The sequence below is a fragment of the Nematocida ausubeli genome (assembly GCF_000738915.1).
Source record: "Nematocida ausubeli strain ERTm6 chromosome Unknown supercont2.4, whole genome shotgun sequence".
NCBI lineage: Eukaryota > Fungi > Microsporidia > Nematocida > Nematocida ausubeli.
Genome location: NW_026515637.1, coordinates 40,966 through 67,630, shown reverse-complemented (window position 1 = coordinate 67,630; position 26,665 = coordinate 40,966). Strand labels below are relative to the sequence as shown.

The window sequence follows — 26,665 nt, the reverse complement described above, 5'->3', positions numbered from 1 at the left end:
TATGATCAGTATAGCTAGAGTTTGTCATCGGCGGCTATACAAAACACAATCTTCTCTTTTGTTAGCCTTGGGATGATATCCGTGTCAACAAATAAAGCGCCTGGTGTAAGCACTCCTTTTTTGTTCTGAACTCCTGCTTGGTTACTTAGAATGATCTCTGCTGATACAAGAAGAGCGATTGGCGTGGATATATATCCTGGGTCTGGGCCCGATACGAGTGTTTTGTACGTTGTGGGGTTGTCGTGTTCGTCTACACCTTTTGCAAATATGTGGGTCTTAAATCCTGAGCATAGAATTTCCTGTTCTGACGGGCCATCTGTTCGCACTGCTCCGAAGCTCAAAACATCTATATAGTCATATGCAGCTGCGCGAAGTGAGCTTGGCAGAATGTACACTATCCCAACCAGCAGACATAAGAAGAGGAGATAGGCCATCCCAATCAAAGAAGACACGGCCATGTAGCAGTGGCATACTGGATATATCCCGCCAAGAAGAGCATTTGTCTTTCTAAGCACATAGGAATCGGATCCAGGGAATATCACAGCATACATGTTTACCAATGGACTGAAGAAGGGCATTTTTTTCACTTTTGGCCCTCTACGTCCATCTTTTCTGTCTTTGTCGCTGCTCTTCTTAGGAGCCTTTTGAGAGATTTCTCCTCTCTTCTCTCTCTTTTTAAGATTGTCCAGACTTGTTATGACTGTTTTAAATGTCCCTAGGTTGATTCTGCTGTTGATGAGATGCATATACGACTCAATAGACTCTGCGCGCCCTCCTTTTTCCTGTATTTGCTGCATAGTGTACATAATCCCTATGTCCAACGGAAGGGAGTCAAAGCCGCAGGCATGTGCAATGATTATTTCCTCGCTTTGAGCCTTTTCTCCAAACATCTTCATGCTCTCCTCAATAAACCCAGGCTCTCCTGTGCAGTCAATATAATGCGACCGGGCCCGAATAGCTGCCTCCACTATGCTTAGGCCTGTAATCGCAAAGGGCCCTATGCAGTTTATAATAACTTTGTAGCCCTCAAATATTCTGGCAAGCTTTCCAATGTTATCTACTCCTGTTATGTGGGTGGCCACCTTGTCCAGCGCCTTCGAGCTATCCTTTTTCACTGCGATGTCTCGAAATGTCCGGGTGAGCTTTTCCTCGCTTCTGCAGGTCACTCCCACAGACAGCTCGGGCCTATGGCATAGAATGTACTCTAACAACTTCTGTGCTGTAAACCCATTAACTCCGCAAATCAGTAGATCTCTCCTCTCTGTGTCTTCCTCCATGCACCTTTTTTAAATAATTAACTAATTAATATCTGTTAATTAATTCCACCTCATTGCTAGAAATTTCTCATCCACTGTCTTCTTGCTCTGAGTCTACTTTATACTACTAAATTTATTTCTCTCGTGTTCTCCAGTGGTCCATGAGGCCCATCCTTCATGGATCCACAAAAAGTCATTAGAATGTAATTGATTATAAGAAAGGAGAAACAAATACTTCTTCTTTTTCTTCTTTTTCGAGCTCCCATCCATCAGAAACCAATAGTCTTACTTCTTCTTCGGAAATAGGGGCATGCGAGAACTGGCAGTTTTTTCTTCTGCAGTTCTTCTTTATGTGGAACAGCTTGCATGGGAACTTAGACAGGTCGTGCGAGAATGTGCAGTTGCTGCCTCGTATGCATGCATTCTTTACAAAATATTTGCAGAGGTGTTTCTTCTCAGGCTTAAAAGGCATGCTTTTAAGCATCACATTTTCGTCTCCGCTTTCTTTCGTGCTGTTTACCTTCACTCTTTTGTTTCGTGCGATTTCTCTAGGTTCTCTGAATCGCGGCACTGATAATCTTGGCAGTCTTGGCAGTTCTATAATGGGCATTTAAATTTAATTTTTATTCTCCTATGCAAATATATTAGCAAATTAACTCGTCTGAAAATAAAGGATTCACAAATAATTTTTGTATGGAAAAATCTAGCAGAACAGCGAGACAGGATGATAAGAATAGATGCACACGAATATCTCCACTAAAAAGACTGGGGGTTCAGGTTGTTTTGGCCGTTCTATTCATGGGAATGGCGCATACCTTGGATATTAGAAAGACTCTAGAGGGCATTAAAGAAGAGGCAAGTAGAATAGTAAATATGGAAGATCGGACTAAAAGCGGAGCTGTTTCTGTTGAAAATGGCGAAAAAATAGAAGTTCCAGAGGGCAGTGAAAAGAGCTCGCCGACCGGTGCTGAAAAGGACATGCCCGCAGACAATGAGAAAGAGAAAAGTCTTCACATTGAGAGTCTAGTAAAGGGACATGAGCTTCTTGCTAAACAAGAGTATTTGAGCGCGCTTGAGTACTACTCTCTTGCACAGGAAGAGTATCTGCAGAGCGAAAAGCCAGAGGAGTCAGTTCAGAGAGAAATCGGCATGGGTCTGTGCAAAGCGCTGCTTGGTCTAGGAAGGTTTGATGACACAATTAAGGAGGTAATTAGAATTGGTGTAATGGATTCAGAAGGGCTTGCAATACTTCAGAAGGCCACGCAGTTCAAAAAGCTAACTATTAACTCGCCTGAGGAGGAAGTAAATAGCGCATTAATGGAAAGCCCACTCTCTGCAGCATTGCTAAAGATCCGAATTGCCCAGCGCATACGCAAAAAGATGTACCAGCTGGCTCTTTTTGACGCTGAAGTTCTGGCTGAAATAGACACGGAAGAGAAAAGCGGAGAGGCACACATGATGCACTGCTACTTTTTGATGGGGAAGACAGACAGTGGTATGAACATACTGAAGACTAATGAAGAGTTGTCAACGCTCTATGAAAAAGCACAGTTTATTGTTCAGAAATATAATGGTTTAAATCGGCACAATAGCAGATGCACTGCATACAATTATAGAGAGTGGAGGACATTTACTGATAAGGACCTGGCCCTTGCAAGGCTGATTGACTCTCGTTTTACGCCTACAATCTTTACATACACAATGATAAAGGCATTGGAGATTGTTGTTAGAATGGGAATTATACTTAAGGAGTCTCCTGCGCGTGTAATTGCATACTCTGAGCAAATTCTCAAAGAAAAAGCCAGAGGAGGCGCGCCAACTGAAAAGGACTGGAAGGACCACATCAGTGTAATGATCAATTTGGGCAAGTTCTCGATGGCACATGATGCAATAAAAGAGAACATGAAGACAGACAGCGCGGAGTACAATGCAGTAAAGAAGCTCTATAATGAAAACATTAAGATTGCTCGAGAAAAGAAGAATCAGGAGGATGCAATTAAGAAGAAAAAAAAGGAAGAAGAGGACAAAAGGGCTACTGAGGAGGCTCTTAAAAAAGAAAAGGCGCGGTCTGAGAGGAGAATACGTGTAGTGAAGTCGAAGAGAGGCAGACATGTTGATCCAGAAGGGTTTTACAAGTATTTAGGCTTAAAGAATGCAGCACCCAAGGAGGAGGTGATGCGTGCATATAGAAAGGCCAGCAAAAAGGCGAATATCTCGTTAAGAAAAAACAGAAACAACCCGGAAGAAGAAAAAAAGTGTAAGGATGCAATCATCAAGGCCAATAAGGCAAAAGATGTTCTTTCAGATGACATAAAGAAGCAGGAGTACGACACTGGATACTATATGACAGAAAAAGAAAAAGAGTCTTGGGGGTACAATGATGATGTAATGGACCAATATGAAGGATCTAATGGCTCATATGGAAGAGATAGCCACAACGGAGCCGATCTATTTGAAATATTAATGAATGGAGGCGGCTTTGGCGGAGGCTTTGGAGGTGGCTTTGGCGGCGGAGGCTTTAGCGGATTTGAGGGCGGCTTTGGAAGAGGCGGAACTCGTAGAGTGGTTTACTATATGTAATGTAATTATAGATTGGACTGTCATTCTAAAATAAATATAGGTTACATAACTCGATTTTTCTATATACTTTGAAGTGCGCACAAGGAAATGGCACTCGATTGATGGGATAGCAGTCTATAATAGACAGATTTGTTGTTTAGAGTGCTTTTTATTCGTGTATTGTTGCGGATGTTTGGATATACTATGACTGTTTTTCTTTACATCTGGGTTGTTCTTAGCAATTGATATGCAATGCTTTGTGAGCATTCTCATGCAACTATATAGCGTTCTTTTGATTAGTAGATTTTCCGGGATTATTTTCGTATATATCAGCAATCTCATGGAATTATACTTGAGAAGTGGATATTTGATTGCTATTTTATATCCAAACAACTTGGTGTACACTAAGTAGGTTTAAAGCTAATTAAAAGATATTTTGTTATGCCATGCAGGCATATGTATACAATGAAAAGTGAACTGCTACTATGCTTAGATGTCAACTAATTCTAATTAAGGAAAACTTGGCTTTTTTGTAAATGCACTACATATAAAGTGTTTCTTAAGACATATGCTATAATCCACTAGCCTCCTCTTTTATACTACAAGCATTCTACACAGCACTTTCTTTCTCCTTAACAACATTCTTGTTCTTTTCTAAGTACTATATACCTATATGCCAGCCCTGCCCAAGGTTCTTGTGCCAATGAAGAGATTAATATATAAGGGGGCCTCGGCCTACTGGCCCCCACACCACTTCCCTGCCAGCCCAAATGCCCGCCAGTGGTGCTTTACATCCGCGCTGACCCACAGCACTGAGTGTTTCCAGACCCGACTGTTATGCGTCTGTGGCTGAGAAGTCTCTCGCACTGCGAATAAAAGACAGAGTTTTCGCGTATTTATAGACCGCATTTTATTTTTTTCCTTTTTCGTCAGCAATTTCCCTCTCCGCACTTTTTTGCCCCTGCAAACCGAAGGAAGAGGGCATTTTCTCCGAAATTCCTGTGTTTTGCCCTGCTGGGGCGCCCCTGCAAAAAATATTTTCTCAGGTGTTTTTTCTGAGATGGGTCTCCTGCCTAGAAAGGGCGTGCGCATCCACACTGCAGCGAGGACAGAGACACTCTGCATATGTGTGTGCAGGGCAGAGCTCCTAGAAGGGTAGCTGTGTCCGAGAGGCAGAGACTGCAGACTGTTCTGTGAAAGGGCCCTACTCTCTATAACTCACACATGCCATAAAGAGAGCAACAAAAAGAGTGCGCCCACATCTCTCAACTCTGTCTGTACTCAGGCTAGTAGTGCAGTCTGAGGTATTCAAGCCAGCCAGTCTGTTTATATTCACTGCTTATATACTGCGTATTACAGTATGGCATCTGTGCGCTCTGCGCTATACTCTATGCGTGTGAGGTACACAGCCAGGCTGCGCAATTCCTGCGCAATTTACCCTTACTCGGGCATATTGGGGGTGCAGCCCCCATAGACCTGTCTATATTCACTTTAGAGCGGGTCTTTTTGTATATTAAAAAGTATATGCGCTCTTTGGGGGATATTGGGGGCATCCAGAACGGGTAAATTAAGGTCTATTTTCCAAAATATAAGTATAAATAGAGCATAAATCTGTAAAAATATTCCAAGGGAAACACAGGAATCACTTGCTAGTTCTCCTCTGTGTGCACTTGCGCACAGGCAGATACCTTAAGCTCATCAAGGTAAGTTAAACTCATCTAGACAACTTAAGCTCTTCGGACAACTTAAACTCATCAAGGTAAGTTAAACTCATCACAGGCCCGCACTGAAACCTGGGCCTAGCAAGAAGCACTTTAAACTCTTCGCATAGTATTCCTGGCACACACATAAGCCCATCCTGCCTGCACAAAACAGATAAAACAACCCCGCAGGCAGGCCCGAATATCCTAAGCTCCTATTAAACTCCTCTAAATGAACTGTCTCTACATGTATATTAACAACACAAAAAACAATAAAGACACATGCATTTACTCCTTTTTTATTTTATTTCTGCACACTGCTTTCTACTTCTGTCCTCTGCTTGTATACTTTACTACTACAGAGCAGAGTGTGTGTTGTGATGATGCTACTGTGCTGCACCATGCATAAACATTCCGAATGGCCTGCAGTATTGCAATACAGCACAAGCACTTCTCTGCTATGGCTGTAACCTGACTGTAGAGCAAGAGTGTGCTGTTTATAGTTTGCTTACATGAATGTATTTACATGCTGCTATACATGTATTCTTCCTTTGGTATAATCTATAGTATTACTGCTGCGGCATTCTGGTTGTGTTCTCTATGTGCTGGGCATACATAGCCTGTTTTGTGTATTAAGCTCCTCTGTGTGGTGTCAGCACCCAGCTGGGTCTTTGAATTGTGCAGTTTTTTTGATTTTCCTGTGCTTTCGTCTTTTTTTAGAGGAAATAAGCCTTCTATCTAATATTTACACACGAAATACAGAAGAGTTTATTTTTTACATATATATGGAAAGTAGAAAAAGAGTAAACCAAAAAATGTATAGAATAAATAGAGAGACCTGCCATCGTATAAAAATATAGAAAACGTGCTGGGCAACCTTAACTTTGATTTACCAACACACTACAAAACCAGAGATACCACTTTATCCTTTGTTTTATTTAGATAGCCTTACTTATTGTGATCTACCTATCATTTGGGCTCTTCTTAAATAACTATCTCTACCCGTACTAAGCACACTCTTTGTTGGAATTCGTATAGTAAAGCCCATGCGTATATGTAATAATATCCACATCTAATGCGTAAAGAAAGCTATTGTACACTTAAACACAAATATACATTCTATGCACACGCGGAGGCAAATGTGTGTGGGATACCGCCTAGCAAGGAGATGCATTCTCTACACTCTCTATGATCTAGAAGTGTACTAGTATTAAAATTAACTCCCTTTGTGTGCTTTAATGCAAAAAGAACTCCTTTGTTATTCTCTCGTTTACTTTAGATTTTACCTGCACACTCTCGCATATTTTTATGAGAGGATGGCTCCTTGTCTGTGCAGATTTGAGCTGGCTTAGATCTGTATCTGCAAACACGCAGCTCGCCAGCACAAGGGGGGAGGGGTCTGCAAGCTTTATGTCTTTTTTCTGCGGCTGGTTTTTATCTAGAATTTTTGCAAGCTCTATATCGGAGCCTGTCCCTAACATATACAAAACCGAGAATATCTTTCTGACCTGGTTGTGCAGAAAGGACTTTGCGCGTATGCGCATTAGATAGACCTCCACTCCTGTGACGCTGTCCTCTGATACCTTTTCAAAAACTATTGAGTCGACTGTGCGCACGGCCTCTTCTGCACACACCTCATCTGGGGACACTTTTTGCTTTTTCTCAAGGCGTTTTTTCTTTGAGGCCTCTTTTTCCTGCTTGCAGAGCCTTCCAAACCAATGGGTGCCCAGTAGCTTTTGTGACTCGTCTGCCATTTTTTCTATGGATAGAGAGCTGCCTGCTCTCCTAGAAAAGTAGTACTCATACTCCCTGGATATGCACGAGAACCGGGCGCTGAACTGGTCATCCACAAACATCCATCCAAGCACTCGGATGTCCTCGGGAAGGTGCTGGTTAAGAATCAGATCATACGGATACTCCTTTCCTGCAGGTGCAGGCAGAAAAAGCGATATAAACTGGGAGGCTGCTGAAACGCCTGCGTCTGTTCTGCCGCACTTGTAATACTTCCTCTCAGCGATGCCTGAAAGTATTTCCTTTGGCCACACGAAGGTGCTTGGGCGGACCTGCTTTTCCTCTGCCTGGATGAATTTGGCCTTTAGAAAGCTTAGGAATAAATGGTGCTCCACAGTTGGAAGGCCTGGCTGGTATGCAAAGCCGTGGTAGTTCTGGCCGTTGTACGAGAGTTTGAGCAAGACATTTCTAGAAATAAGCGGCATGCCAACTAAAAAAATATGCAAGAAGATGAGAAGGCAAGTAAACGAGACCAGGTCTTTGACTTGGAAAAATACGTAGGAAAGAAGGTACGAATATGCTTTTTTGGCGGGATAGAAGTGACTGGGTGTCTATTGGGGTATGACCAGCTGCTAAATATAGTCCTGGGGGATGGAAAAATGGCGTCTTTTTCAGAGCAGGAGGATAAAAGCCTGGACTTAGGAGAGCTTATGCAGGAGGCTCCATCCAGCATGATGTGCAAAGGAGTGTCAATATGCTCTATAGATCTTATGACGGCGCCTGAGAGCGCAGAGGAGTATGCATATCCAGAAAATGCATATTATACAATAGGCAGCAGAGGCTAGGGTTATCTGTGGCTAACTCAGTTGGCATGACTCACGGCGCTCTTATAATGTATAGTTAAAGGGTGTGTGATAGATTTTCCTCTCTATAGCTTTGCATGTCTATAGTACTATTTAAATAAATAATTGGAGTGCAAATGCTCAGAGTGCAGGTTAGAAGCATATTGTTAAATAATGTGCGATTTTGAAAATAGTATGGCACACAAGGAATGCCAGACTGTAATAATAGCAGCAGAGCGCACAGAACATAAAATAAATGACTACTTTGACATAGAATGCTGCGATTGGCTAGAGTACTGCATATTATCATAGTGATATGAAAAGAGGAGGAATAGCTCTGAAATAGTAGCATAAAGTGGATATTATTCTGGAGAAAAGAGCATTTATTATAGGACCTGCCATTCACTGACTTTCTTCTGTGGGTTTCTATAGTTGATCCAAATATTTTATTTTAAATACTTCTGAAAACACTTCATACTATATGGAAAGCATTTACTTTTAGAAAGTCTATATAAAAAAATGGTACAGTTTAGAATACTATTTTACTATAAAAAAGATGCCTCAAATATAAAGCAGGCAGACAAAAGGATAATATTAAAGTTTATTATTCTCTAGTGATCTATTGCAGAAAGATATACATGAATATCCATTGTGCAGGGATCTTCTATTATGGGCCGATCTGGATCATATAAAAGATCGTCCTCTGTGTTTTTAGAGACAAAGTCAGTTTCCTTTGTTTTCTGCATTATATCATAGAATGCTCTAAGATTGTTTCTGTAGCTTTCTACTTCTCTTGTGTTATCCTGAATCTGACCTCTAATTGCTTCTGTTGCATAGTTTGTGCTTACAGCGCATTTTTCTTGAATATCTTTAAGTATGCTTGCAATGTGCTGCATGCAGGCCATTTGAGCTTTAGTTTTTAAAATTAGCTCGCTTAATACATATTGCACGTATTCTTCTTCATATCTTCCTCCCACTGTGTTTCTAAGCTTTGAACTTCTCTTCTTTTTCTTTGCATTGCTTGTGTTGCTGGATAAAAACGTGTTTGTGATAAATGATCGAGTGTATGTGGTGTCACAATCATCGTCAGCAAACATACCATTGTGTATTTCTTCTCTTTCCCTATCTTTTCTCTCTCGTACAGAGACCAACCGCATGGTGTTTTGTGAATACTGCTCTGTTGTATTCTGCACACTATGTGAATATGCTCTTGCTTTCTGCAGAAGAGAGTCAAGAATACATGTAGCCGGCTCTGACTGGCCTTGTATATATGCCAAGACCTTTTCATACTCCTCAATGTCTATAAGATACCTCAAGCCCTTAGAAACAGAGCCTATTTCCAAGTTTAGCTCTGCAGCAGACAGAATGTTCTTCTGTAAGACAAGAACCTCTTCCATTTTCTGAATGTTCTGTGGAGTTTGACTGCCTGGTGCCGAGAAAAACTCTCTCCAAAGACCCAGTTTCATTTGCAAATTGCATACTTTCTCGAGGGCCTCTCTTCCAGATTGCGCATAGCAATTGAGTGCCTGCGCATGATCACCTTCTTTGACTAAGGCATCGCCTGATAAAAGGAGTAAGGACTGCACTGTGTCCACAAAAGAAGAGGACTCTATCTCTTCTGGAGTGACTTCGTCAGCGCACAGACTATCCATATCCAGCAGGTACAGATAAAAGTCTCTGATGCATTCCTTTTCAATGCTTAGCTTAAGATTCTGAGTTGCAGAGAGACATAGAGACCCGCCTGTGTTCTCTCTCTCTAAAATATGCTGCTTTATCATGTAAAGAGTTTGTTTTCTTTTGTCTTTAGCCACTCTTGCAATTTTAAGTCTTCTTTTTGTTTCTTCATAGGAATTAAATGGATCTATTCTATCAGAGGAACCAACTAAGAGAATGTCATTTGTCTCGTCGGTTGGGGTATCAGTCGCCTGCATAATAATATAGCACAGGGTATATGCGTACACATTTAAAGAGCACTGGAGAAGAACCGCTGGAGAGATTGCACCTATGCACTTTTCTATAATGCGTTTTGGAATCGCGTGCTTCTCTGTGGTTGAAAAGTGCTTTGGGGAAATTATTTCCTTAGAGGTAAACTTTTCAGCAAGTCTGACAATAAGCTCTGGAGAGCGCTTAAATGTATATATTTCCACTGCAATGCTGCACCATGCATAAACGTCTGCATCTAAAGAGCAAGCATTGTAATTTTTCTCTGCTGTTTGGAGTAGCATAGAATTGATTTTTTTGACAGCATACTGCTCTATTAGGCTAACTACATGGTGTGCTTTATCGTTTTCTTCACTGAAAAGAAGTGTGGCTATTTGAAGCAGAGTGCGGGCGTCTATCCTGTTTTGAAGAAGGTTCTGAGAGATGGCATCCAGATATCTGACTATTGATAGCCCGTGCTTCTTGGCCAGCGAAGCAGACTTTGCCAGCTCTCCAGCGCGCACAAGTTTATCTATTTTATTCTCCAGTAAAAAGCCAAGGTAGAAGGTTTCAAGCATGCCATATACATCTATTGCTATAACAGCAATTTCTGAGACAAAAACTATTCTGCTGTCCTTTCCTGTCCGAGCTACTCTCTCTTGGCATACTGCTATCTCATCTGCATCATTTGAGGCAATTGACACTCGGTATATCTCTGTCCATGCCTGTACCTTAGCAGAGACGAGCAAATAGTCTTGGTCTGTGGTGACTGGGGCAATGGAAGTAACGCCCTCTACTCTGGCAATAGTACCGTTGCACTGTATAGTCAGTGACATGCTTTCTCTATTGAGAGTAAGCAGCACAGTGCGCCCGCACAGAGACATCTTAGTGTTGTCTAATACAGCTGGGATTTCTGTACTGTGCTCAGTTTCATTCTCCATCTTATGTATGCTCATTGCGCTGATCTTTTCGCAAATTTCTGGGTTCTGCTCTGTAGACAGACATGGAATTCTTACATTCTCTGGCTCCCCAACACTTGCAGTGTCTGCCATGTCTGATAGCACTCGGGTATATTTCTGGGCTTCAACTTTGTAAGTCACTGCCCCACTAGAGAAGGCATGCAGATCAGTTGGAACGCCTTCTATTTTTACCTCTCTGCTATACATGGGAGGGGGGATAGGGCATTTAGATAGATCGTACATGATAAGTCTTGAACCGTCCACGTCGATCACATCTCTTGCTGTTCGATTGACACATGTGGTCTGTAGAAATCCTACAATGTGTGCGTTTAGAACAATATTTACCCCATACTGCGGTGACAATACCATATCTTGCACTGCAGTAATTGGCAGGGATTCTTCTCCCTCTTCTCTACCCATCTGTGCAATGTTTTGGTTCACTTTCAAGTATAGACAGTTGTTTTTAATATAGTATATCTTCAGATAAAACTGTGTGCCTTCTTGGTTTATGATGTACATATAGTCATTGTACGACCGAATTGATACAATATGGTTGCTCTCTATCTTTTCTTCTTTCCTGTCACACTCCCGAATGTGGAAGAGCTCCTTGTACTTCAGGCCATTTCTCTCTAAAATATGGATTGTATTCTGATCTGTTACTGCATATATGAGTGAGAATCGGTTATGCCAGCTGGCTAGTTTGTATTTGGATCTTTTTTCAAACACAACGCTATTCTTTTCCAGGGTATCTTCTACCTCAACTTCTGTGTCATTTCCTACAGACACCCTCTTCATGCTGTCCACATATGCACTTTCATTTAGTAGATACTTTTTTGTCTGCATGAGCCGGCTGTTCATAATCTTGTTGCAAACTGTGATTGTGTCAGCAATAGGCTCCAGATTGTATGTGTATATGGCTAGAACAGATGCGACAAGCAGGAAAATGTATTTTCCATCGATTGACCACTCAGCATAAATTTCCTCTTTTAGAGGATCTTTCTCTATAAGCTCCCTTAGCTCTTCGCTATACTCTTCCTTTTTCACAAGATTAAAGTATTTATCAAGCAAGATGACCTCGCTTTCCGTGAGAATAACAATATTTCCAGTTGTTTGATTAAAAAACGCATTTAAAATAGCCTCTTCCATTTCGCCAACACACTCCCACTCGTAGTTTGTTTTCTTCTCAGCTCTAAAGATGTGGCCCTCCTTGGTTGCCACTTTGAAGACGTCTCCTGCTTCAGCTGCATAGAATGCAATTGGGGTGATCTCTTCTTCTATTTTCTCTGTTATTTGTGCATGCGTGCGCTGGTTGTATACTGCAGTGCCGCTCAGTATAAAGCTGTTTGACAAGCGCGGGCTTTCATAGCTAGCTGTTTTTGTATGGTGCAGCACAATATTCTCCATAAAATTTTTCTCGTCGTCAACTGTTATATACACATTGCTGCATACTGTAGCACACTAGGCCACGCTAATAAAGCTTGCCATATAAATAAATGCACAGTTAGATAGTTTATTCTATGTAAACAGAGATTATGCTTGGTAATGAGGTGCATGCCGATGCACTAGAATTTAGCAAATACAGAAGTCTATATATGTGCTTCATAGCATTGCATTTATTATTGGATAGAAAGTTAACTTTAGAAAAAGCTCACTGCATGGATAGGATAGATGGCATGACAGAGAAACCCAATGCGATAGCTTTAGAAGGGTTTGTATTTAGACTATTTATTTATTTCTATTAAGGAAAGGTGAAAAGGAAAAGATAGGGTTGTTTTCAAGCTCTATTACATGCTGCTGCTCTTTATACACTGCAAAAAGACTCTTAGCATCTAGTATATCTGAACCTTAAAATGAAGCGCACATAGAAAAAGCTGTTTTTTAAAATTAGAGGTATGCTTAGAGAGTCTACCGAATTTATGTCTTATGTGATATTCACATTTTTTCTCTTCTCAGCATAGTCTTTAGTGCGCTATTTGTTGCAGAGAGGTCTCTTCTGTCTTAAATATGCTGCTGTAATGCCTATACCAAAAGAAGATGACATTCTACACTAGAAAGTGCTCTTCCGTCTATCTTCTTCGCCCAGTGTACTTTGAAGTTCTTGGAACTTCCAGGCCCTTTTCCTCTCTCTTTGCTTTTTTTCGAATAATCCAATCTCTGTAGGATAGGTCTTTATTTGCAACAGGCTTTTTAAAGGTGCGCGCCTTCTTTTTTTCTCTGATGTGGACTGACTTGCCCTTTGCGCCGGCCATTTCAAGAATGAGATATGTTTTTCTTTTTTTCTTGCTGTCCTGGTTCTCAACAAGCGTGCCGCCTGTAAATCCATATTTTGAGGCGCACATGATAATTGACTCCATCTGCTTATCTGACTCTGGATAGTACTGCAGAACAGCCATTCCGTCTGTTTTAAGCGCATCGTACAGAGTGAAGAAAAAGGCATTGAGTAGCTTTTTAGAGTCCTTCTGCACTGCCAGCCACTGCAGGACACTCACGCTAATTGCGTAGTCAAAGGTGGCGCTTTTAAAGGGAAGGCCCTCCCCAATATCAACAACAGCAAAGTCACAGAAGTTATCAGCGGGCTGGTCTCCATACGTAATGTTTCCAATCCTTTTCTTTGCCAGCTTCAGCATATCCACGCTTATGTCAATGCCAATTGTATAGTTATCGTCGTCAATGATCTGTTCAGTGCTTATACCACTTCCACAGCCAATATCAAGAATGAGCGAGTCTGTTGGGTTCCCCAAGATATCCAGGCATTTCTGGGTAAGCCTGCTTTGTATGTTGTTCAAACTACTGCTATTATCGTATTTTTCTGCTATTTCTTCTGTGTAGTACACTTTATTTCCACAGTTCTCTGGTCTTCCCATACGAATTGAAATAATAAAAAATTTACTCTCTAACTGCTAAGTACACCCCTCAAGAACTGTAGAAAGGATATTTGTGAAAATATGGCTAGAAAGGTGGCTGCTGGCCAATCCTTTTCATTTTTTGTCTATTTGTAAAATACGTATAATAAATAGGAGATTAAAGAAGAAACTAGTTAATTAAACTATTTAATAAATTATTAATAATAATCAAAATTTAAAGAAACAAAAAGAGAGCAGATAGACGGATAAGATATAAGTCAGCACAGAATGCAAGCAGAGTGCCAGAAAACACAGAGTATGCATGCGCACAAACAATTAATCTATATTTTTGGGTTATTCTATAATATGCTGCTCTAGCAGAGAAGATGTATATGGTGTTTTTGCAATAGAATGGAAATGCATATTTAAGTGAAAGTTAACAGTGCTTAAGTGCTCTTTGCAATATGCTGCGTATAGGGAATTATCTAATGCTAAGAAAGACAGTGTTTTTCAAGCAGAAGGCATTTTAGCATTGCATAATAGAAGTGCGTGCAAATTAGTGCGTATTCATGCGTTTTCTAAAAGGCATGCTTATTTTATGTGCAAATATCACTTTGATGTATGAAAAAATATGATTAACGTGCCAAAACATCTATATAACTAGAATAGATATAATGGATATACACAGGCATTCTGTAGAGACAGTGGTGCCACTAGATATAACCCGAATGATTTGCTAACAAAAGAGTGTTACAAAAGAGCTAATGAAAGAGGTCTCTAATAGAGAGTATAAATAGACTGAATGTGCACTGTGCTAGCATGGGTGTATTTGTTGAAGAGTGGTGTTCTGCGGTAGAATTTTTTGGGTGGGCATTTATTGCATGTTATTGCAGCAAATGGTGGTAGAACTTTGACTGAAGGCAGAAATAGAAACTACGACATTATTCATTTATTCTACAGTGGCTCAGTGCAAATAGAAGCAAAATAACCGAGGGTTATCTGCAGCCAAGAAGAAATCGCATATCTAGGTAGCCTATCTAAGTGAACATCTAGGCCTTCATCTGCATATAGCAGAAGAGGTGTGTGCAGGTAGCTACTGCAGCAGAAGGCCGTTCTAGACAAAGATAATAATATGCAGAATCTTTTAAATAGTAGCAAATGAATGAATAACTATATTACATAGGAATATAACTGCATGGCACGCAGTGCTCAGAGTACGACCTGTAGAAATCTCGGTATCCACCGCTCATGACATACACGTTAGGAAACCGCAGGTGCGGATATGTGCTTGTAAGCCTGTCCTCGTTTCTGAGAGAAATTGCCAGACGGGGCGCGCGCACGGAAGAGTATTCGCAGTACAGAATGATGATTAGCGATGAGTCTTTTCTGCTTGCCACCATTCCGTTGAAGAACTTCTTCATTTCATTCTGGGTTGTTATGTTAACAGCGGTTTTTATGTGCCCTCCAGTATACTCGTACTCAAACCGGCAGTCGATGAGAATAACCCCTGCAGTGTTTATTAGAGAAGCAACAGTTTCTGCTGAAACCCGGAGAATGCTGTCGGATGGGCCTGTGCCCATTGCAGGCAATGCATATGTGCATGCGTTTATTTTGGTGCTTTTGCAGGGCGAGGAGCTTGTGCCACTGTGTGTTTCAGACTTGCTGATGATTTTGGGCCTGCTCCAGTGCTGTATTATATCTGAATCTGTGTTACTTCGGCGCAGTTCGGCGGATTTCTTTGTGGATCTGGATGTGTTCCGGGCCACCTCCTGAAACACAGAAGATCTTCTTTTTTTATCAGATAAAATTGCTTTACACTTTAGAAGGGAAAACTTGTCCTTACCCTTCGATCTTTTCGCAGACTGTACAAATCTCGGGGATACTTTTCCATTTGTGATGGAGCTGTTACAAACCTCTCTATTAAATATTTCCTCAAAGGTTGTCGGAAGATCCATAAACTCATTTTTAAGCTCGCATGCAAAAATATCCTCGTACTCGAGGGAAGAGCGCGGAGCCTTGGGTGGAGCACACCTTCCCTGCACAAATGTTTTGCCAATTTCCTCTATTTCTCCGTCATCCAGTATAATATCTAACTCAGATTCTAAAGTGCTCATGAAGGGCATCGCAAAATAAAAATATATATAGGCGAATATGAGCGAATATTCAATCAGGCTTACTTTAAAACATATACAAAACAATCTTGCTATTTTAGAATATATTGTTATTTGTTTAGGCTTGGATGTTTGAAAGGTTTACAATTAGGACAACGCCATCCGAGACAAGCCGGTTTAAAGGCGACAAACACTTCTCATTACTTAAGATGCTTTCTCTTGACCCCATACAGGCGCTGAATGCCGAAGAGTTTGCAGCCTGGGCAGGGCTAACCCTCATTATATGCCTGATGTTCTACTTGTACTCTCTTCTTAAAAGGGCCATTAAAAAGAAGATACTAGGCGCAAACCGAGGAAGCGTCAGCGTTGAAGAGGCACAGAAGAACAAACAGTAGAAATAGAAGGTTCGTGCGAAATAATTGTGCAGCAGTATAACAAAGTACTGCTTTAAAAGTAAGAACAGCAATAGGAGCTTTCTCAATAAATGCAGCTGCAAAGCAGTATTTTATTTTCTTTGTCCGTGGATAGAGCTGCATAAAGATGTGTAGACTTGCACACTTTCCATGCAGGAGCATATTTTGTCCAATTATAAGTGAATCCAAGCATATAGTATTTTGTGTATTTTTGCAGCGGCAGGAACTTAGCAAATTGACTCTAAGTAAAAAAGTATTTGGGTCTCTAGTGTGCATAGAGACTCTCTAGCAAGCTTCTAAATATAAAGAAGTCGGGTTATATTAGCCTATTGCACTGTTTTGTATAGAAAGCAATTACATATGAAAATTAATTAGAAATTGAGCTGCTCTCATGCTAAGCAAGATTAGTGTGCTCTATAGATCTTGCATGGTGCAGAGTGCATGTTTTATATTAGTGGCTGCAGTGCATCTGTTATTTTTGCAGATGCCTGTCAATAGCATTGCATTGTGTAGAGAAGAATTATTTTCATTTTCGTTTTATTTTTTAGTCCCTGCATGACCAACCAAGTTATAGATGATATACACACACTAAGAGTGCTAAACAAGAGCGAAATACCCATGGGAAAGGGAAGCAGACAGTGCAGATCATGTATGGGAAGAAGAGGACTTATTAGACAGTACGAGCTAATGATGTGCAGAAGATGTTTCCGAGAGTACGCAACCGACATTGGTTTCGAAAAGCTTAACTAAATAAGAATAAATTCAAGATAAAGTGACTATTTTCGCACTTCAGCATGCTTATAATAAAGTTGCGTAGATATGCGCAGTGAAATAAATTCACAAAATCTATTGCACTGTTTTGGTGAGTATAGACATTTTAGCTCTGGCAGAAAATCACATATATCTTATTGCATCATGCAGTGCAGAAGAAGCAGGTCTTAAGTGTTTTTGAGAGAGCTCTCTTGCTGTGTTTTCCAAGTATTCTTCATACAGGGAAATGAGCAAAAAGAGTAAAAATATGCGTGTATTTAAGAAAACAGTAGAGGTCGAAATATAGCAGAAAAAGGCATGTCTAGGGTGAATTTAAAGCAATCAATCCACGCCCAAAAAGTTATATGTACCTTGCATATGCTTGGAACAGACCAAAGCCTTTTTATGGGAGAAACTTTTCTTATTTCTGTGACTATTGGTGGCTCGCATTGTATATCAGGGTGCTTTAATAGCAGAAGTGGTTTACACTTTGAGTTATATATAGAAGAAATCAAATGGCACACTGCTGCCTGAAGTGTGTGGTTGGCTAATGTTGCTAAATAGTCTATTGTTAGGAGATTAAATTAAACATTTTTGACATAGTAGCCTTACCTGTGTACCAAAGGCTATAATATATTCTGTCATCCCAAGCGAATACTTGGAAAACTTTGCCTGCTAGATCATCATAATGCAAGGGGCTCTTCATGTCTACACACCAATAGTTTTGTATGACTTATACTCTTGGCCTTCTATTTGTTCTTGAGCGAATAATTAGCCATCTCAAGAAAATATCATGAAAGGCATTCTTCTGGAAGCTTCTAGAAGCTTTATGCCTAGATTTAATATCCCCTTGAAGGAGTTTTATAAACAGAGGACAAAAATAGATTATTCGTTTTAGTATGGCTAAGTCTAATATTTCAAAGAAGAAAACTTAGCTCTCAAAGTGCTAATTCAAGAAGACCACAGTTTCCGTATTCAGTAATTTTCTATAGAATTAATTATTGAAATAGCATTTTATTCTGGATATAAAAGTATTTTTAACTAAAAATACACTCATATGAATGTTCTATGAAAGTTATATTTAAATTCTCTGTTAAATACTTCTGGTGTGCTCTAGATATGGCTAGAGCTTTCTCATAGCTGTGTATAAAAGTTGCTTGATGTATGCTGTGGTAGCCTATATATCGGCTTTTCAAATACAGCTATATAAACTAAAGCTAGATGTCTTATAGTACTTTGGCTATATTACAGTTATAGCTATTTTTCCTCCTCGAAATGTTAGTCTCACTCATACTAATTTAGATATAATTTATTTCTCGCTGTCTATGTTAGACCTGCAGGAGAAGAATATTGAAGTGGTGCAATGAAAATATAATTCTACTAGATAACTTAAAGCAAATAGAAATATACATTACTTATTCAATCACTTGTTCATAGACGCATAAACAAGTAGAGCTCCTTGTAGCGTTGGCCTTTAACCAAATCACGGAAGGCAATGAGCAACACTAATCTACATTGTTGACCCGGAGAGAGGTTTCATGCCCTCATGGCAAGGAAAACCAACAGTTATCTTTTTTTAAATGGATGTACGTTTCTAAGCGTATATGCCGTTGTATTCATATTTTATATTCTATAATTTTCTGCTATGTTTCTAGGCTGAGAAATCCAATATTTTCGGGGTTATTCGGGTTAATGCATTCGGAAGGGTTTATACAATTAGAGAGTAGGGAAATCTTTATATAATTCCAAAAGAAATATAAAAAGAAAGAAAACACCAATAGTACGCTGAATACAAAGAAAAAATGTCAAAATACCCCAAGAATCCAAGGCATTTATAAACACTTTATAATTTAGACCACTATGTTCTGGGTAGAACATTCCCCTCATTTAGACGCAGAAAATAGCTAGACCCATAGTATATAGATCCACGGGGTCTAATAAAAGAGATTCTAGATTATTAATTTATTATTAAAATGTTTTTTATTAAAGCGTTTATCAATTTATTCAATTATAAAAACTAGTGTATAAATACTCAAAAATAAAAAAAAATATGGAAAATTTAAATATAACAGATAAGAAGAATGAGCATACGGAGATTGACATTGGAAACTTACCAATTGAAGACATAGAAATGAATTCTATTGCAGAGGAAGGCAAGTCTTCCAGCATTCTTATGAAGATGGACAAGTACGAGCGAGTTACAGAAAAGGGAGTGCCTCTACTCAAAAGAGTTTCTTTTTCTCTGCCAGAGGGGAAAATGACAGCACTGCTTGGTCTGAGTGGAGATGGAAAGTCTACGCTAATGGACGGAATGGCAGGGCTGTGCAGTCCCTCGCACAAAACATACGGAGAGGTGTACGTTAAGGGGAAGCGCGGTGTACTTGAGAAAAGAAAGGCGGAGGAGTGGTTCAGCCGAGTGAACTACACACAGCAGAGCATGATTGAGTACAAAAAGATCCCAGCATACGATGTTCTTTGCTCAATTGCAAAGTGCTGTGGAAAGAAGGTGCAGGAAGTAGACGACTATATGTCAATGCTGAGAATCTCAAAGGTGAAGAAAGTGCATTTTAACAACCTGTCTGGGGGTGAGCAAAGAAGAGCCATGGTCATTGCAGGCCTGCTTGCACAGAAGGACTTGAATATATGGGACGAGCCACTGACAGGGCTCGACTCAGAAATGGCGCGTGTGATTCTTTCCATCATGAAGAAGTCGCAGAGCACAAATTTGGTGACCGTGCACCAGATTTCCGAGGATCTGATGAAGCGGTTTGACCATGTGATTCTTATGCACAAGTCGACTATTATATACTCGGGACCAGCAGGAGAGATACAGAAGTACTTCACAGAAAAGGGAATAGAGTTCCCTGCAGACGCATTTTATGTGAACTACTTAATGCAGCTCTGTGCAGAGAACAGCGACAATCACACGGATATAAAGAACATTGAGATATTCAACACACTGGCAAATGAAATTCTTCACTCTTCATGCGGAGAGAATGCTGGAGAAAATGTTCTATTTACAAGAAAGCAGTTAAAGCTGTCCTTCACAAGAATTATGGAAATACTTAAAAGGTCGCTATATATGGATAGGTTATTCAAAGGGAGCTCTATTGTTTTTTGTATATTTTTTACTATACTGTTTAGTATAATGTTTAGTATAAGGAAACTTTCGCTTTTGGGGAATTGTAAAAAAATTAATGATTTTTATAGTATAGCGCTTGGTGTTAATGTAAGTAGTGCAATTTTTATTCCAAAAGCGCTAGAACTAGCTAAGCAGAGAATAGCTGAACACAGTGATATGGAGAGCTATTTTGTCTATCTAAGTTCAGTACATAAAATGATGGCAAATGCTGCATGGATATCTATTCTTACAAGCGTATTTAATCCATTGATTTTTATGGTTGGATGTGTTGGAGGCTTAATTTTTCCAAGTAAACTGTTGGATATTGACTTTAACAGACGGTGCAGGAGTAATATACAAGGAAAGCAGTTTACAGCAGGGGACTTTATGGGAGCGATTATTACTGATGTTCTACTAAAAAGTACAGCTGTTATTTTCGTAATATTCGTGGTAGTATATATTATCTGCGTGAATCAGACAGATGAAAGTATATCAACTGTAATGACAATTGGGCACACAATACCAATTGTCCTTTTATTATTTACATCCATTATAATAGGCATGTACTCTATTATTATGAACTTTTCACCAATCCCGCTAAAGCTATTTTCTCTCATCGGTATATTATATATATTTATATTCCAGATAGTGCCTTCTTTTATATTCAATAATATGATCCCAACCAATTCTAAATTGGCAGATACTCAATTCAATTACTCTATGAGTATCTTTACTAGCGAAAATATAGAACTTATTAGAGAATGTATAGACAAATCTAATATGTTTTTTAGTAATATTAGCGATAACAAAAAGAAAATGGTATTAGCTTTTGCTAATCTAGTATTTATGCTATCCAGAGTATTTATACTCTTGGACCCATCATTATTTTTCAATCAGATCTTAGAAAAAGTAGCATTATATCTGAATATGCTTACAATGGGAACTGAAGCTGGGCCTAAATCATATAAAGTATTCGCTAAGTGGTATGCGCACTTCTACAGGTATTTTAATTATCAGGTTTCAGAATTGAATGCAGATATAGATGAATTAAATATGAAGAGACACAAACATTATTTAAAAAAACTAGTGAATGGAGTAAGCAGTTATAGTGATGGTTTATTGGGTTGTGACCCTCATGAAGTTCTTAACAATGAAGACTCGCTTATAGGGATTTCAATATGGAGACTTATGTGGTCTATACTAAAGTTCTGGGTCTTCCCTGGAATAGTCCTAATAGCAGTATCACTATACACATATAGGCGCATGCAGCCCAAAATAAGAAGCTGATCACATATAAAGTAAGTGTGTTTAAGCCGCACATGCATTAAGCCTGCCTAAAGAATAAATTTATAGTGAAAGTCAGTTTTATATGGCATATTTAATTTTTATTTTCCAACTATGCTACAAAAGAGCTAGTATGTCCTGCTTTCTTGCACAGCTCTAGATATTTAGAAAATTGGTCTTCTTTGAACCCAGCAGTGCTGAAATTTATGAATGAAAAGACCTTTCAAAATTGTGCCAATAAAGAACCAAGGAGGTGTGTGCCAGGTGAGATGCCGCTGTGCACTGGAGTGTGTACACGTATGTAACTCTGATATGCAGGGTATATAACAAAACAACTATTTATTTTTTGACCTATTTACTTCTGGCCTCTCTTGCAGCAGCTCGAACAGGCCTCTTTTTCTTGGATACAGCTGTATCTACTTTAGCGGCTGGGACATCAGCTTTTGCCTTGATATTTGAAGGTTCTGACTTTACCTTGATATTTGAAGGTTCTGACTTTGCCTTGATATTTGAAGGTTCTGCCTTTGTTTTTTTGTCGCTCTGTGGTTTTGATGCTGCCTTCTTTATAGGCACCTCTTCCTCCTTTTCAAATACGCGCAAGGATGCCTTTCTTCGGGGTCTTTTTTTCCGCCCTATCTCCTCAGAGTCTGTGCTCTGGTCATCCTCAATGACTCCAGGGAGCAGAGGTGTTTTCTCCTTCCTAACCAAATCGATAATGGTCCAAACAGAAAGGATTCCTGATATAATGTATGGGTAATAGGTTCCTAGCTTCCCATTGTAGTACTGCACAAGGAAGTACCCCAGACCAGCAATATCCTTCATCATGCACTGCTTCACACCAGGTCTTTTCCTTCCATCAATGTACAGCACTAGAAGTATCCCAAGACTGAATATTCCTACCCCAAATACATACGACGAGTACTGGCTGCGCGCGATATCTATAGTAGTAAACAGATCTAAAATACAAAAGAAAGAGCACAGCAGCGTAGAAACTTTGCTCTTTCTAGTCTGCAGAGCTAGATGCATGCATATTGTAAATAGAAAGGATATAATGATAGTGATTGCTGTGTTTTTGAGCGGGACTGACTGTGTAGTTAGCAGAATATAAATGTAAAGTAGCGATACGCCCACTTCATGGACGCTCTTAAATCCTCTTCCATTTAAGAAGCAGCAGGTTATGCCTGCCCTTGGTATGAGCTTTATCTCATCCAAGTCTGTGATTATTCTTCGATACTTTTCGATGCTCTCTGATACACTTGAAGAACAAACAAACATACCACAAATAAACCAAATATTATTTATTCTATATTAGGTATAAAAAGAGGTTCTGCCAGTGGGAGCTAGAGTGCCAAGTGCAGCACCCGTGTGCAAGCACAGTGCTATACTGGTGTGCCAAGCTGAGAAAAGCATGAATACTATACTGTCCTTTCATTTTTACTACGCAATTGGATAGAATTTTAAAATCAAGGAAAATCTTGAATGTTCAGGCATATGCGTACATAAAAAGAAATTAATGTCATTTAGATGAAAATAATAAAAGGCGCCAATAAACGCAGAGACATGGTGTTTAAAAAGAAACTCACCAATTGCTTTGATTTAGAACAGGAAAAATAGTCTGTTAGTTTTCTAGGCATGCATGTGTAAAGACTTTCCTAAAATGCAATGTAGGTCCTCATAACTTTTTGTTACTAGATTCTGTGCATTAGAAGCTCATCTAATTCTGGTTATATTCGGGTTATATCTGATAAAGATAATGTAGAAAATACTGTATCATGCTTAATCTAGATTGATATTAAGAAATATATGCATATGCAGTCACATAAAGACTAAAAACTGAATAAGAAGCAGGAGAATGACTTATTCAGATGTCTTGGGAGCAGCATGAGTTTAGTGTTACGTGGGCGCATCTATAAGAGAAGCAGCCCATATTGTCTTTCTCCTGCATGTCTTAATGCAGTTCTGCTAAAAACAAAGCTACATTCTATTAAGCCCTGCGTATTTTTCACTGCATTGTAGCTGTATAGCGCAAAAGAAAAATTTAGCATTAGGAGTTTTAGTGCTATTATTAAGCTTGAGTAAACACTGCTATTTCATGAGTTTAGACATTTGCGTATGCATTTGTAGAATGGTACTGTGCTTCTTTAACTGTATTTCTGTTGGGTATTCGGGCTAATCCAAGAAAGATAAATAGCAAGCTGTCTATGCATAAATACTGCTGCACAGAAGTGCAATAAAATGCGCAGCATTTGAAGTAGTTTAGCTTTACCACTTCTTGAGCTTATATTGCAGCCATTCAACTCCAGAGGGGTTTTAAACAATCTGTAGTGTGCTGTGGCAGGAAACAAATATAACCCTAGTGGTAAAGAGAGTATAACTATGGCTGCTGTTCTAAAAATAGTCCTTATGTGTATATCACACAGCTACAGCAAGAGACTTTCTCTGCTACCGCATCCAGTTTGCTATTCATAGATAGCATTATCAGTCAGCATGTAATAGTATTTTCCAAATATTAAGAATAGTTTATTTATCTGCTGGACTTAGCAACTCTTTCAATTTCATCTCTCTTCTTAACTGCGTATGAGTTTGGATTTCCTCTAGATGCAGCGATAAGCTCATCTGCAATTGTTTCTGGAAGTGTCTTTGTGTTTTTGAATGCTGCCTTTCTCATTCCAGTGGTGAGGTATTCCACAGAGAGGTTTAGTCTTCTTAATGGAGAGACGTCAACAGAGGATCTCTTTGCAGAGCCACCCTTTCCTACTCTAGCAGTAGACTCCCTTGGTCCAGAGTTGATGCATGCATCAACGAGGATCTGGATTGGGTTCTTCTTTGTAAGTCTTTCAATGATTACGAAGGAGTCTCTGACAGCCTTGAGAACAAGCAATGCCTTGCTTGTGTTTCTTCCGTGTCTCATAAGTCCGTGAGCAAGTCTCATGGTAAGAGGCATACCGGCCTTTGCAAACTGTTTCTTGCAGTAGCTGCTTCCTGTGTGAGGAACAGACACACGTGTGTGCACGTTAATGTATGGCTTTAAGGATATGTCGTTGACTTCAATATCATCGTAACTGTATCTTCCAAATAGCTTGATTGTGTTTTCTTTAGACTCCACTTGATTCATCCAGGGTGAATAAAAAAATGCAAAAAATGAATCCAGCGCAGAGAGTGAAAATATTGCCGTCGCATACGGACTTATGCTCTTTTGCAATTACAGAAGAAAAAAAAGTAATAGTGCCAGTTCTAGTGAACGGGTACACCCTGTTTCAGGACTCAAGCAACAATAGGCTTGTGATTGGTATAATAATCCAGAATGAAAAAGAGCTAAAGGATGTGACGTGCTCAATCCTTGGGTACAGTAGCACGGCCACTTGCATGGATGCAATGGACATTCCTGCCGACACACAGAAGGAGATTGAGCAAATGTATAGGGAAAATTCAAGCAGTGAGTCAAGCGAGTCAAACTGGCACATAGTTATGAAATATCTTAAAAACGTGCTGACTAGTGAAAATGTATAGTGCACTAGTTTACTAATCTGGAGAGGACCCGCATCATAAGTTGACTGCCTTGCACTGCCAGTATTCCTCTCTGTGTTCTTATTAGTGGTCTAGCTAAATTAAACATATGCTTTAAAATGCCTTATTCTTTTAACTTTTGTTGTTCTGTGTTGTAGAATAAGTATCTGAATGGAGGGGATTTCAACTAATATTTTATTTTTACTGCACCACGGTCCTAGAGTTCTAATAATCAGAGAAACGTAGTCCCTTGCCTTTGTATCGATCTACAGTAATATCCCTGTGTTTTATTTAATCTATCTATAGAACTACAATGGATATTTGCTAAATTAATGCATCTGTAAAATTATCGTCCTTCTGGAGATCACCTGCTATTGCAGGGGCATCCAAAATAAAATGATCGCGATGGAGTTAAACAAAGCTTTCAATCAGGCCTCGGGTATAAATGCAAAGACAATTTGCAAGAAGACAAAATGGAAGAAAGCCCACTGCAAACGCACAGCACGAGCCGAAGTCAACAACACTCTGAAAAGAGCAATAAAAGCTCTTCACTAAGCAAGATGGAGTCACTATTGGGATACTATTTTCAGACCAAGGAACTTCCGCCCATACAGCACATCACAGTGGCTTCATTGGTTAAGCAAAAAAGCCAAGGAGGGAATCAGATAATAATTCAAGACCGAGCTGCAATTAAGTATGAAGAAATTGCTCAGATTAAGTACCAGTACCGAGAAGTGGTGGTAGGCAGCTTTATTAAGACAGAACGCCTATGTGCGCGCTACAGCACAACTATCAAGCTCCCGCGAGTGACTCCTGAGGTTGAAACAAAAATCCGAGTGTGGAGACAAGACGTGCAAGAAGGCATCCAAATGGCAAACCTTAATAATAGCCCAAACGATAGCGCTATTGGCCTCATCTCGTACCTGCTACCTACTGAAGCAAAAGAGGTAGTGCAAGGCCACACTAATATAAACTCCTTACTGGAGGCTGTGTGCTGTTTCTATGAGAGAAAGCAGTGCTCTGCAGCCCTTGCAGCGCCTTTTCAGGAGAATTTTCTATTCATCCGGGACTACTACGAAGCAGTTCAGAGAAGAGTCTTAAAGAATCAAGATTCCTCTTTCTCAGATGAGAAGACCGAAGAGCTTGTCTATGCAGCCTTTTTAGATGGCCTAACCCCTGAAACTGTACAAAACAGCCTATATGTTTCCTGTAGGACCTGCAAAGAATATGTCAATCTGCTTGAAGATATTGAGAAGAGACTTATAGAGGACCTGCAGAAAAAATACAATGGGCGAGAGCATTCTAAACGAGATACACCAATAGTAACTGCTACTCTGCACAACCCTCACAAGGAAAGAATGTTTTGTGCTATACACAGGCGTTATTGCATGCATAGCACAGAAGAATGTTTATTGCGCAAGAAAAAGGAGCAAGCCAAGTCATCCTCTGCCCAGAGCTTAGCTTTTAAAAATGAGCCAACAAAAGACCAAACAGAAAAAATAAATGATACAGCCCACCAATGTGTGGATGATGCCACAGGCCCAGAGCAGCAAGAATCCTTTCTAAGTTTAACTGCTAGAGCTTAGCAAACAGAAGTAAAATACCTACTATACATGTTCTTCAAAGTGCATGTCTTAAGCAAACACATGGTTAAGAACCAATTCAGCGA

General features: G+C 39.7%; 15 protein-coding genes across 15 annotated transcripts; 7 read left to right on the top strand and 8 right to left on the bottom strand.

Moving 5' to 3' along the window:
* Window positions 1-14: 14 nt before the first annotated feature.
* On the bottom strand, window positions 15-1,277 carry NESG_01589 (uncharacterized protein; the record flags this gene model as incomplete). The annotated part of the gene is made up of 1 exon (XM_053049216.1): window positions 15-1,277. One exon carries the CDS (start codon window positions 1,275-1,277, stop codon window positions 15-17), a length of 1,263 nt encoding a protein of 420 aa, XP_052904166.1.
* Window positions 1,278-1,467: 190 nt separating this feature from the next.
* NESG_01588 (uncharacterized protein) lies at window positions 1,468-1,866 on the bottom strand (the record flags this gene model as incomplete). Its single annotated transcript, XM_053049215.1, has 1 exon — window positions 1,468-1,866. One exon carries the CDS (start codon window positions 1,864-1,866, stop codon window positions 1,468-1,470), a length of 399 nt encoding a protein of 132 aa, XP_052904165.1.
* Window positions 1,867-1,949: 83 nt separating this feature from the next.
* NESG_01587 (uncharacterized protein) lies at window positions 1,950-3,836 on the top strand (the record flags this gene model as incomplete). Its single annotated transcript, XM_053049214.1, has 1 exon — window positions 1,950-3,836. The coding sequence occupies one exon, from the start codon at window positions 1,950-1,952 to the stop codon at window positions 3,834-3,836; it is 1,887 nt and encodes a 628-aa protein (XP_052904164.1).
* A 2,914-nt stretch (window positions 3,837-6,750) lies between these two features.
* NESG_01586 (tRNA pseudouridine synthase A) lies at window positions 6,751-7,731 on the bottom strand (the record flags this gene model as incomplete). Its single annotated transcript, XM_053049213.1, has 1 exon — window positions 6,751-7,731. One exon carries the CDS (start codon window positions 7,729-7,731, stop codon window positions 6,751-6,753), a length of 981 nt encoding a protein of 326 aa, XP_052904163.1.
* A 15-nt stretch (window positions 7,732-7,746) lies between these two features.
* On the top strand, window positions 7,747-8,091 carry NESG_01585 (uncharacterized protein; the record flags this gene model as incomplete). The annotated part of the gene is made up of 1 exon (XM_053049212.1): window positions 7,747-8,091. The coding sequence occupies one exon, from the start codon at window positions 7,747-7,749 to the stop codon at window positions 8,089-8,091; it is 345 nt and encodes a 114-aa protein (XP_052904162.1).
* A 608-nt stretch (window positions 8,092-8,699) lies between these two features.
* Window positions 8,700-12,371, bottom strand: NESG_01584 (uncharacterized protein; the record flags this gene model as incomplete). The annotated part of the gene is made up of 1 exon (XM_053049211.1): window positions 8,700-12,371. The coding sequence occupies one exon, from the start codon at window positions 12,369-12,371 to the stop codon at window positions 8,700-8,702; it is 3,672 nt and encodes a 1,223-aa protein (XP_052904161.1).
* Window positions 12,372-13,033: 662 nt separating this feature from the next.
* Window positions 13,034-13,831, bottom strand: NESG_01583 (uncharacterized protein; the record flags this gene model as incomplete). The annotated part of the gene is made up of 1 exon (XM_053049210.1): window positions 13,034-13,831. One exon carries the CDS (start codon window positions 13,829-13,831, stop codon window positions 13,034-13,036), a length of 798 nt encoding a protein of 265 aa, XP_052904160.1.
* Window positions 13,832-14,985: 1,154 nt separating this feature from the next.
* Window positions 14,986-15,933, bottom strand: NESG_01582 (uncharacterized protein; the record flags this gene model as incomplete). Its single annotated transcript, XM_053049209.1, has 1 exon — window positions 14,986-15,933. One exon carries the CDS (start codon window positions 15,931-15,933, stop codon window positions 14,986-14,988), a length of 948 nt encoding a protein of 315 aa, XP_052904159.1.
* Window positions 15,934-16,049: 116 nt separating this feature from the next.
* On the top strand, window positions 16,050-16,316 carry NESG_01581 (uncharacterized protein; the record flags this gene model as incomplete). The annotated part of the gene is made up of 1 exon (XM_053049208.1): window positions 16,050-16,316. One exon carries the CDS (start codon window positions 16,050-16,052, stop codon window positions 16,314-16,316), a length of 267 nt encoding a protein of 88 aa, XP_052904158.1.
* Window positions 16,317-16,889: 573 nt separating this feature from the next.
* Window positions 16,890-17,084, top strand: NESG_01580 (uncharacterized protein; the record flags this gene model as incomplete). The annotated part of the gene is made up of 1 exon (XM_053049207.1): window positions 16,890-17,084. The coding sequence occupies one exon, from the start codon at window positions 16,890-16,892 to the stop codon at window positions 17,082-17,084; it is 195 nt and encodes a 64-aa protein (XP_052904157.1).
* A 2,020-nt stretch (window positions 17,085-19,104) lies between these two features.
* NESG_01579 (uncharacterized protein) lies at window positions 19,105-21,492 on the top strand (the record flags this gene model as incomplete). The annotated part of the gene is made up of 1 exon (XM_053049206.1): window positions 19,105-21,492. A coding segment is annotated over one exon (2,388 nt), but the record flags the coding sequence as incomplete, so codon positions are not given.
* Window positions 21,493-21,840: 348 nt separating this feature from the next.
* NESG_01578 (uncharacterized protein) lies at window positions 21,841-22,764 on the bottom strand (the record flags this gene model as incomplete). Its single annotated transcript, XM_053049205.1, has 1 exon — window positions 21,841-22,764. One exon carries the CDS (start codon window positions 22,762-22,764, stop codon window positions 21,841-21,843), a length of 924 nt encoding a protein of 307 aa, XP_052904155.1.
* Window positions 22,765-24,013: 1,249 nt separating this feature from the next.
* On the bottom strand, window positions 24,014-24,604 carry NESG_01577 (uncharacterized protein; the record flags this gene model as incomplete). Its single annotated transcript, XM_053049204.1, has 1 exon — window positions 24,014-24,604. One exon carries the CDS (start codon window positions 24,602-24,604, stop codon window positions 24,014-24,016), a length of 591 nt encoding a protein of 196 aa, XP_052904154.1.
* Window positions 24,605-24,621: 17 nt separating this feature from the next.
* Window positions 24,622-24,999, top strand: NESG_01576 (uncharacterized protein; the record flags this gene model as incomplete). The annotated part of the gene is made up of 1 exon (XM_053049203.1): window positions 24,622-24,999. The coding sequence occupies one exon, from the start codon at window positions 24,622-24,624 to the stop codon at window positions 24,997-24,999; it is 378 nt and encodes a 125-aa protein (XP_052904153.1).
* A 470-nt stretch (window positions 25,000-25,469) lies between these two features.
* On the top strand, window positions 25,470-26,582 carry NESG_01575 (uncharacterized protein; the record flags this gene model as incomplete). The annotated part of the gene is made up of 1 exon (XM_053049202.1): window positions 25,470-26,582. One exon carries the CDS (start codon window positions 25,470-25,472, stop codon window positions 26,580-26,582), a length of 1,113 nt encoding a protein of 370 aa, XP_052904152.1.
* Between the last annotated feature and the right edge of the window lie 83 nt (window positions 26,583-26,665).